Source organism: Cicer arietinum, chromosome 3 (genome assembly GCF_000331145.2).
Source record: "Cicer arietinum cultivar CDC Frontier isolate Library 1 chromosome 3, Cicar.CDCFrontier_v2.0, whole genome shotgun sequence".
Lineage (NCBI taxonomy): Eukaryota > Viridiplantae > Streptophyta > Magnoliopsida > Fabales > Fabaceae > Cicer > Cicer arietinum.
Genome location: NC_021162.2, coordinates 46,276,854 through 46,289,195, shown reverse-complemented (window position 1 = coordinate 46,289,195; position 12,342 = coordinate 46,276,854). Strand labels below are relative to the sequence as shown.

General features: G+C 27.0%; 1 protein-coding gene across 1 annotated transcript; it reads right to left on the bottom strand.

Moving 5' to 3' along the window:
* Window positions 1–3,305: 3,305 nt before the first annotated feature.
* On the bottom strand, window positions 3,306–3,791 carry LOC140919781 (zinc finger BED domain-containing protein RICESLEEPER 2-like). The gene has a single exon (XM_073366420.1). The coding sequence runs from the start codon at window positions 3,789–3,791 to the stop codon at window positions 3,306–3,308; it is 486 nt and encodes a 161-aa protein (XP_073222521.1).
* Between the last annotated feature and the right edge of the window lie 8,551 nt (window positions 3,792–12,342).

Genomic DNA, 12,342 nt, shown 5'->3' with positions numbered 1-12,342 from the left:
ACTTTACAAGTAATTATGTCAAAAGTTAAATATTAATAACAATTATAATTAATTGACAATTTAAAAACTCTTTAGACTATATATATATATATATATATATATATATATATATATATATATATAAACTAAATTCTTATTTAATTTAAAGCTTGCAAGCTCAAAATGATGATATTAAAACAACATTGAAAGAATATCATATAAATATGAACTTAAACAAATATGATAATATACTATGTTTCAAATATTTTAACTCATAAATGACTTTTATCAAATAGATTTTATGCTCAGAAATATCGAGACCATCAACTAGACAAATGATTAAGGATCTTACTTTGACAACATATTTTAACTCAAAATTTTAATGCAACGAGTATATGAATCATTTAGTAATTCCAATAAAATTTAGCCACCCACAATTTATGAGCTCTGCATTGAAACTCATGCGCGCATGTTGTAAGTATAACTTGTTGATTGGCCAATTATTTATTTCAAAGGCTAGACGTTGACTAGTGTGTTGTACCAACTTGCAAGCAAACTTCATGAGACTAATAGTTTATGGTAGGGTCGGTTTCGGGCCAAAACAGTAAAATCGACCCAATCCACAAGTGGTGTCTGTTAGCTCAATCTCGTCCATTTTTTTGTTCTGATAAGTCGAGTTCGGGTCATCAGGTGTCAGTTGTGGGTGGGTGGGTTAAAACGGGTTGAACTTTATTGGGCCTTTTTTTTTATCTAATTTTAAAATAAAAAATTGGCCTTATATATAGTTTGTTATATACAATACAACTATGGTCCATTAAAAAAAAATTGGTCCAACCTACCAATCATATATCACACTTGTTTGATATCTTCAATTTTTCTAGATCACAATTTTCAATCACAATTTTTTATAATATCAATCAAATGAGAAAGAACCAATGATGTAACTACTCAAGACATCATTTTACCACCTGTGGTAGAAATCGTTGATAATACACAACATATAGCTAACCTAACATAGCCTATTAATTTGTGTATGGAAAACTTGTGAGAAATTGGGGATATCGTATAAAAACACTAAACAACATTCAAGATGAAAGTTATACTATAGATGTTGTATTCATGTATGTGTTCAAATTAGAAAGAATCAATGACAATTGTAGAACAAATTAACATCACTTGGTAAAAATGTAAAACACATTATATATAATCAAACTAATTCAACAATAAAATTTGTAGAAAAATACGCCAAGAGCAGTGAGAAGTTTGCTTCAGTTTTGTTTTATTTTTATGTTAGTGAGACTCCAACATGACATCTATGTTTCAAATTTAAAAAAAAAAAAAAACACTAAATCAAGTATTCATATGCATTGTATACTCAACAATTAAATTGTAACAAAGTTGAAAAGATTAACTCACATAGGTTTTCTTTTGTCGATTTGGATCCAATGCCACAAAAGTAGAAGTTGATGCAAATATATGGTAAGCTGGTCCAATAACACAAGTTTTAGTCAGATGGTTTGTAAAACACATTATATACAATCAAACTAATTCAACAACAAAATTTGTAAAAAATATCCCAAGAGCAGTGAGAAATTTGCTTCAGTTTTGTTCTGTTCTCATAGTAGTGAGACTCCAACATGACATATGTGTTTCAAAATTTTAAAAAATAACTAAATCAAGTATTAATATGCATTGTATATCCAACAATTAAATTGTAACAAAGTCGAAAGATTAACTCACATAGGTTTTCTTTTGTCAATTTTGATCCAATGCCACAAAAGTAGAAGTTCATGCAAATATATGGTAAGCTGGTCCAATGCCACAAAAATATGAGCCAGATGGTTTGTAATTTATTAATTGACAAGTTATGCAGTAAAATGACAATCAAATCAAAACTTACAAATAAATCATCATTAGTACAAACAATAACAAGCTCCTTTAAAAAGCTTTTTGCTCCATCTTATCCAACTAGTTCAACAACATAACTTTCAAAAATAAATCATAAATAAGCCAAAAGAAAATTGAAATCATTTATAATAAACTAAAACTAAATGAAGCGTCTTACCCACAAAGCCTTTTTGTTCCAAAAAGATATGGTTGGCTTGTCTCAAAATCCAAAATTATCTCAAAAAACATTGGTCGGATGCTTGGTTGTGCTATGATTGATGATGAGTCTTGTATGACTAAAAAAAAAAAGGCAACTTATAATAAATAAAAAGTTGAACATAATTAAAACAATACAACTAATTATAATTAAAAATGAAACATAATTATGAAAAGACAAACATAAATTGGACCTTCAACAATTTAAGCACAACCTGGAGGTTGTGATTGAGAGGAAGGTAGTGGGCCACTTCCAGCTGAGCTTCCATTTAAATCTATGATACATTAAAAAAGAGTGAATTATCATGTTAAACACATATAAACATTAAATAACAATGAATACAATTTTTTTTAAAGCAGCGCGCCTGCTAGTACTTCCTCTGAAATCTCATACTCTTCATCAAATATGAAGTCTTTAAATTGGTAAAAAGACGGCTTCAACCAATTTTGGGTGCATATTAGAGCCTCCGCCATTTCTTGATTTAGGGAGCTTCTATATACCTCTAAAACCATACCCCCGATGCTGAAAGCACCCTTAGAAGCCACAGTAGAAACTGGTGTAGGCATGATGTCTCTTACCATTCTAGACAAAATTGGATACCGACAAGCATTGTGTTTCCACCACATTAGAATCTCAAACTTTTCTACAAACCCTATACACTTTTCATTAGTGTACCTCTCAAGTTCATTTTCAACATCAATTGAATCATTTTTCTTTAAATGTTTTTTAAATGCATTTTCCCGATGTAAGTGTGCGTTTGTGTGATCCACATCAGTTGTTTCACAAAGGGAAACAAATCCACCAACACTAGAAGATGAAGCCTTAGATGTTGTATCATATGCATGTTTATACCATTTGTACACTTTTGTAAGATTATCATTTATGCTTGTCAACAAACTTTTTTAATTGGTTTATTACCATACATATCATTGAAGCATCACTCCACATACCTTAACTTATATCGGAGATCTAAAATAACACCAAAGTGAAAGAGCTTATTTATGTTAGATTCATTGCCCCAATACTTGGTGTACTTCGCGAACATTTGTTTGCCCATTGATGTTAAAAAAATGTTGAGGTCCATGGATGGATGCTTAAGTTTAATAAAGATGGAAGCTAATTGGGGGAAAGCTGCACGCAAACTTGTTTGTTGTGAGGTTGAAAATACTTTTGTTGCATCATAAAAATAATTCAAAAACTGAACAAAGCACTTGCCTTTTTCCTAATCATTATTAGTGGGTGGAGAAGCTTCTACAAAGTATTGCCTACAGCTTGCATCTTCATCTTCAAGCTTATCAAAGGCTGGTTTAAATTTTACAACCGCTTCCAACATCAAATATGTTGAGTTCCACCTTGTTTGAACATCAAGACACAACAATTTATTGCTTGCAATTCCAGTAAATTCTATATATTCCTTAAACTTTGCATTCTTATGTTGTGAAGATCTTACAAACCTCACAACATTTTGAATGGAAGAAATTAAAGAGTCGAAGTCTTTCAATCCTTTAGTCACCACCAAGTTGAGTATGTGAGCACAACACCTCATATGAAAAAAAGCCACATCCAACAATAGCCCATTCATGTTTTTTATAATCTTTTTCTTCAATAATCTTACAGCGACATCAATTGATGATGCATTATCAACTGTGACGGTAGACACATTTCTAGGTCCCCATTCTCTCAATACCTCCTCAAGCTTCATAGCCATTATCTTACCTCAATGATTTGGAACCACACAAAGACTAATGATTCTTTTTTGATAATTCCACTCATTATCAATAAAGTGAGCTATGAGGGTCAAATAATTAAGATTTTTAACAGAAGTCCAACAATTTGTATTAACAGTCACCCTACTACAATCGAACTTGAAGAACCTTTTCAACCTAATTTTTTCATCTAAATATAACTGAAAACAATCTCTTGCTACAGTATGTCTTGATGGTAGGGTAAATTAGGGCTGCAATTGATTACATAAGTACCTAAATCCATCTCCTTCAACTGCTTTAAAGGGTTGCTCATTTAAAAAAATAAAAACAACCAAAAGATTTTCTACATGCTTGAGCATTAAATCTAGAGCTTGCTACAAAAAAAAACTAGACCCCTCACTTGTTGGAAAATGTAAAATAGTTTGATCAAGTTCAATTGCAACATTTAAAGGATAGTTTGTGCATCTTGTTATGTGATGCTTCATATTGAAAGCATCATATTTCTTAGCTTCACAAAAATACTTTTGATGGCAGTATTTGCATGCAGCAGTTTTAGTTTCACAATCAGGAATTTCATTAAAGTGGTCCCAAACCTCATAAGTTTTTGTAGAACCGCCTGCATTGCCTTTTCTCTTTTTCCCAACTAAAGGAAGAGTAGTTGCAGGTGCAGATTGTTAAATAGGTTGACTATTAGCTTCAATAGGTTGGTTAAGAGAAGGATTAGGTGAAGGCGACTCATCACTGAAACATATATGATTGTTATGCTTAAGTCTAGTTAAAGTTTAAAATATTCAGTGTTTAATCAAAGGTTTAATTTGATGAAGTTTTCTTAAATAATTGTTAAAGTTTTCCTATATAATTCATTATCATCCAACTCTAAGTATTTTGTGTGATCTATTAGTGAATTTTTTATATGAAACAACTCATAAGTTTTGGGCCTTTAGCAACTCACATTGTTTTTTTGATCAACAATTTTATTTAATTAAGCCTTTTTATATAAAACAACTCTTACTATAGGATAGTAGGAGTTGCTTTAGCACAAAAGTAACAACTAATTGACTAGTAGTTAGTTTAGTAATTGAGTCACTTGTAATCATATAAAATTCATACAAACTCAAACAAGTTCCATCCATAATCATATTTTTTAGCATAGCATAAAATTATATAACCATATAAGTTTATAATCAAATTCATACAAACTGAAACTCATAATTAGACATGTTCAAGATTTGGTTTTAAATGAAAACTGAACTGAACCGAACCAAACTGAAACACAAAAACAGTTTGAGAAAACTGAACCAATTTACTAACTGATTTAAAAGTTATGCTTCTTATTCAGGAGTCACAAAGTATTGCACGAGTTAGTGAGTTTTCTATGAAATCAGCATGTTAATTTTCTTAAATTCATTCAAACAAAATCAGAATGTGAATTTTCCAAAGGAAATAATTTTTTCATTGAGTGGTTGATAAAATTAAACTCAGTTTAGTTCTTTAAGTTAAATAAGTAGTTCAATTTTTTTTAATGGCAGTTTGGTTCAAAACAGTTATTTGAACACCCCTATTCATAATCATAACACATAATCTAAAAAACCATGTCGTCTAAAAAACCATATTATTAAGATAGACTTAATTACCAACTGTAACCAGATTTAAGCAAAAAACTTAATTATCATATCACATGAAGTAGATTATTAGCATGCACTAGACAATAAACAAGTTACATTATTCTAAAAAACCATGAAGTCTAAAATAACATACACAATCTCTTTTCAACAAGTTGATTAACAAACTATTTACAATGTGTTTAACTTATAATTTTCTGGCCTAGCTCCTTGCATGATCCTGTCTCCTTGGCCTTGCTTCATTATTCCAAACCAGAAAAATTCAAAAAACACTTTGTAAGTATTGAGCAGAATCTATAATCTAGAAATATTTAATTATAATGAGACAAACATGAAACTAAAACTAAACATAATAAACAAATCAAACATAAATATCAAACTAAAAAGTATAAACAAATCAAACATGAATATAAAAATACAAAGAATAAACAGGTCAAACATGAAAGTAAAAAGTAAAACTAAAAAGAATAAACAGAACAAACATGAAAATAAATTCAGGAAACCTAACTTATAACCTTTTGAACTCAGAATAACTTAATCTCCAGAAAGGCAGAAACTTACTAAAAAACAATAAACATATCAAACATGAACATCAAACAAGAAACCAAAATCAGAAATTACAAGAACATAATAAACCTTAAAATAGAAAATACAAGATTATAAAATAACAACCTACAAAAATAGCAAGTAAAAAAAAATGTAAATAACTACAAATGTAAAACTAATAAATCTAAATCTACACAAAATACAAATGAAAACACTATCGATTGAAAAAAAAATCACAATAAATTACACCATTATCTTAGAGACATGAACAATAGTAGTATAATGAGTACCTAAGAAATCAAAAAATGCTAAGAAATCATAGTTTAACCTTAAAAACTTAAAAATACATTAAGAAACCTTAAAAGAAACCTTAATAAACTAACCTTCTTTAAAAGTTCAATAGACAAAGGAGATATGAACAAACTTTATATTATCAATACCTAAACATAACGGAAACATCATAAAACAAATGTTAGTGAAAAAAGATCAAATTCTAATACAAAATAGTAACTTCAGTGAGAAGAACAAATCAAAACAAAACACAAAAGCATATAATACCTTTCAAGATTAACATTGAATAAAGAAAGAACATTTTTTTAAGATAAACAATGAATAAATTATCTGAGATTGGAAAGTTAGGGTTTGGTAAATATTTCAAAGGAAACTTACCAGATAGATTTCGTTGCATGTTTGTAGGCTAAGGTGAGACAACGGCGAGGGTGATGACAATAATGGTTACGGCGGCCATGCTTACTGTGACAGTGAGCAACATAGACTTAGAGAGGACCGTTTAAGTCTTGAGAAAGACGAGATAGAGAGTGAGTGAGTATGTTGAAATCTGATTTAAAGTGAGTGTTAATTGGGTTGGGGAATATGTGTTAATTGGCTTTTTTTAATAAAATATTTTCCTTGCACCAGGGCGTGGCAGTGTGAGCGTGTGAGTATTGAGCAGTACAGTGTGCAATATACATATTAATAATATAATATAAAAATAATAATATAATTAAAGGATCGATCGGGTTGCGGTACCAACGGATTCAAATTACCCATATGAACTTGACCGTGTAGACCCATATAACCCTTTATTTGTCACCCGCCCAACCCACCAACCCGAAGAAACCCGTCCGCAAACTTAAATCTTTTAAAGGGTCAATCGATCCGAATATGTTGTCCACCCCTAGTTTATGGAAATGCTAATAAGTAGAGGTCTTCATGTTCAAATTAATAAAAATAAATTACAAATTGATTAAAAAAATAAAAAATTGCACGATGCTGAATATTATTATATGTGCTTAAATCTTCTTTTGTAAAAATCATTCGAATTAAATTGAATTTCAGATTCATTTTTAAAAGTCGAACAAAATCACATATATAAATTTCAATACTTATTTATTTTATTATTAGTATGAGATATTGGATTAAACTATTACTCCACCCGTCATACAATGAGTGTCATTTTAGTAATAAAAAATTGTCTCAAAACGAATGTCATTTATAATTTTCAATACAACTTTAATTATTTTATCCTATACTACTCTTAAAATGATTACTATATATACACCTTTCGGAGCATTATTATACTTTCTATTGATAATACTGAAAAATCCGCTAATATCTAAGATGAATAATTTCATAAACTACTTATCTTTTTCTTCTAGTTAATAAATGTTTTAATCTATATACAAATACTTTAAATAACACTCGTTGTAAGACAAGTGAAGTATTTGTTAGTTTTAATTATTTTGTAATAATACTAATTTGTTTAATTAATATATCTCTCTTACTATTTATTAATGTTAACTTTTAGTATAATATATATATATATATATATATATATAATATTTTGTATTTTAATTTCAGATAACGTTTCGCTTGTTTATCTTTTTATTTTTCGATTTAGTCCTTTATTTAATTTTATTATAAAAATTCAAAAATATAAAGAATGAAAATATGAGTTTATTTGAAGATTTGACTTATAAATTGGATGAAATTTGCATTATATTGAAGATGATAATTAATTTTATGAGTTTTGTTTGAAAATTTTGAAGAATTTTTGTAAAAAAATGATAATATTGTTAACATTTTAAAATATAAAAGATAAAAGATAAAATTGTTTACGTAAAATTAAATAAAGGACCAAATCGAAAAGAAAAAAAAATAAAGACCTATCTAAAATTAAGTTATGAGACCACCAGAACAATTAGACCTTTATAATCTTAGTATTAAAATAATATTTTATAGGCATTAATGCAGTTTTGGTTCTCCTATTTTAATTGATTCACAATTTTGGTCCCTCTATTTTTAATTTCACAATTTTGGTCTCCCTATTTTAACTGATTCTCAATTTAGGTCCATCTATTTTTAATTTTGCAATTTTGGTCCCCCTATTTTAACTAATTCATAACTTTGATCTCTCTATTTCTTAAAATTGAGACATTTTATAAATCTAATGGATCACATATTTTATTTAATAAAATATAATGGATTACATTTTAAAAAAATATATAATTTTATAAAAATAATTAAAAATTCTTGATTTAAAAGATAAATAAATAAAGTTATGTTTTTTATTTAAAAAAATATGTTTCTTTCTTAAAAAATATATCTTATTTTTAGTTAAATTATGTTTTATGGTAAAAATAAATTTTTATTTACATTCTGTTTTCATTTAAATATGAAAAAAATATTAGTAGTAAAAATAATAAGGTTTAATTGCAGTGTGGTCCTCCTATTTTAGCTGAATCACGAAAATAGTCTCTCTTTTTATTTCTCCCCAGTTTTGGTCCTCCAAACAAAATTTTGGTCTAAAACTTGATAAAATATCATTTTTTTAAGGTACACCTCATTATTTATGATCATAAATTCTAAGTACAATTGTTGCACCACGGGATGTTGATACATGGTGTGGTTCAAATAAGCGCACAAAAAAATGACATTTCATTATGTTTTGGATCAAAATTCTTTTAGAGGACCAAAACTGGGGAGAAATAAAATGAGTGACTACTTTCGTGATTTAGGTAGAATAGGGGGACCAAAACTGCAATTAAACCAAATAATAATTAAAAATTGGCTTAATTGCAATTTTAGTCCTCCTATTTTAGCTGAATCGTGAAAGTAGTCCCCTCATTTTGTTTCTCTCCAGTTTTGGTCCCTCAAATAGAATTTTGGTCCAAAATTTGATGAAACATTTTTTTTTGCATTTATTTAAGTCACATCATGCCTCAAGATCACATCATGCCTCAAGATCTCATTTGCAACAATTGTACCTGAAATATATTATCATAAATGGTGTAGTAGGGCTTTAAAAAATGAAATTTCATCAAGTTTTGGACTAAAATTCTGTTTGGGAACCAAAACTGGCGATAAACAAAATGGGGGGACTACTTTCGCGATTCAGCTAAAATAGAGGGACCAAAACTGCAATTAAGCCTTAAAAATTCTTCTAAAAACAGTTTTTAAAATAATAAAGTTTGAAATCAATTTTTAAAAAATAGGCTTAATTGCAGTTTTGGTCTCCTTATTTTAGCTGAATCGCGAAAGTAGTCCCCCTATTTTACTTCTCTCCAGTTTTGGTCCCTCAAATAGAACTTTGGTCTAAAATTTGATAAAATTTCATTTTTTTTTGCGTTTATTTAAGTCACACCATGCCTTAAGATCTCGTGGTGTAACAATTGTACCTGAAATCTATGTTCATAAATGGTGTAGTGCAACTTTAAAAAATGGCACTTCATCAAATTTTGGACCAAAACTCTATTTGGGGATCAAAACTGGGGAGAAATAAAATAGGAGGACTACTTTTGTAATTCAACTAAAATAATAGAACCAAAACTGCAATTAAGCCTAAAAAATAATAAATAAAACTATTTTTATAATTAATTAGTTTTAAAATAATTAAAAACCATTTTTTAAATAAATATCTAAGTTTTATAAAATTATATATTTTTTTAAATATAATCCATTATATTTTATTAAATAAAATATGTGATCCATTAGATTTGTAAAATGTCTCATTTTTAAGAAATAGAGAACCAAAATTTGTAAATTAAAAATAGAGGGGCCAAAATTATGAATTAGTTAAAATAGGGGGACCAAAATTGCAAAATTAAAAATAGAGGGACTAAAATTGAGAATCAGTTAAAATAAGAGGGACCAAAGTTGCGAAATTAAAAATAGAAGACCAAAATTACGAATCAGTTAAAATAGGAAGATCAAAACTGCATATAAGCCTATTTTATAAATTGTAATTTGAATGTATCGAAAACTGATCATGAACACCTCTCCTAATAAGTGCTCTTGAAAATATAATCTTAGAATTAGTACATTCAACATTTTATTCAATGAACTTATTAAGGACTACAAATGATATCTGATATTTTTAAGGTGTAAATATAATTGAGATGTTAATTATACCATGTGATGTCTTTGTACTTTAATTTTTCTTAAAAATTTATTTGATAATTTGCATTTAATAACTTATTAAATGGGCATGCTTATTATTAATTTCTTGCATTACCTTTGTAATTAATTTCAATTCTTTGCAATTAATTTCTTCTGATATGCTAATGCTTTTTGAATAACTTATTTCTAATATTACATTACATATGTGTTTGACGGCAATTTTTTAATGGAGACTTTTTATTTATTAAATTAATCAAGAAGTTATAGGATTTAAAAAAAAAGAAATTATAGGATTATAGTAGTACTGAAATATAATAATTAATAACAATAATAATAATAATAATAAGTTGAATTGTACTTCTAATTTTTCATGTTTAATCTAGTTTTTAGATAAGTCTTTTATATATCTTTTTACAATTAGATCTTTTGAGTGCACTTCATTTACAAAATTGTCATTTTTCTTTTGCATAATAGTACTGATGTGATAAATCATAAAAGTAAATAATTCTTAAACTGGTCCTTTAAAATTTTGAAAAATACAATGATGATTTACTAAGTTGAAACCAATTTTTGACTATGTTCAATTTTCATCATCTTTCTTGTTAACCATATTCCTCTTTCACTCCATCTTTAAAAGACCTAAAACCCAAATTTGTAATTCTAATAAAAAAAACTAAAAAAGTCGATCATGTGAATTAGAGAAACATCAAAATAAGAAATTCATTATTCTAATAAGAATTAAAAATGAGTAGTTGTAAATAAAGAGAAATACATCATAAATTCACTAAAAATAAATATGTTGTTCGTGTTAACAACGATAAACTAACATAAACATAGAAGAGAAGAATAAGAAGAAGAGAAAAAACTACACTAGGATTTCATAACTAAAATGAACAAAAGTCAAAGATAAAAGAGATACAAAAATATATATATATATATATATATATATATATATATATATATATATATATATATATATAAGATAATCAAAAAATAAAATACCCTTACTACTAATATATAATAATATTATCTAATAGTTCGTACATTTGGAAACTAGATAAAACATTAAGAAACTTGATCAAATATAATGTAATTTAATATTCTACTTTATACAATACCAAACATGAACACAAAGAGGTGCATTATCTAAGAATATTTGAGTTAATAAATATTTTTATTTGCAATATTTTATGCTTTAGATTTAAAGATATTTTAATAATTTTTAATCGAGTCACAATCATAACAATTTTATGTTATTATTTATCAATTTATTTATTTTAATAACTCGGTATAACTTTTATGCATATTTAGGTATCAAATATATATGAATACAAATATTTAAATTACTACTCTCAAATGTACAAATACTTTTCAATATGAGAGTACAAATAATATAAAACAAAAAAAAAAATTAAAGCTAAATTATTTTTTTAGTCCTCTATTTTTTATCTAGTTTTTAGATGTACTAACAACTCATTTATTTTTAATGGATTAATGATGGATTTCTCTTTATTTACAATAGTTTATTTTTTTAAATCTTGTTGCAACAATTGATATGAGTTGCAACCTGATTATTTTTTGAGTTTTTCTATTTAGAATTGCAAATTTTAAGTTTTATGTTTTTTAGAAATAAACTGAAAGAGAAAAACAGTGAAGAGGTAAAATATAAAACTTAAGCGTGAACAAAAATTAAATTAAACTGAATCAAACTGATTTTATAATTTGACACATCAATACCGATACACACATTTCAATATTATAACGACCACCAAATTTTTTTTATAAATAGAATTAATATAAAATAGTATTTTTATAAATAAACATAAGCATAAAGAGTAATATTACAAATAAAGTACTACTTAAATAATCTAGTTAAAAAAAACACATAAAATACCACGTAAAGTGCAATGATACTTTTACCTAAAATGCATATTTAATCGTATTTTTTCTAACTTATCAACCATCAATTATTTCTAAGCTCACTCGC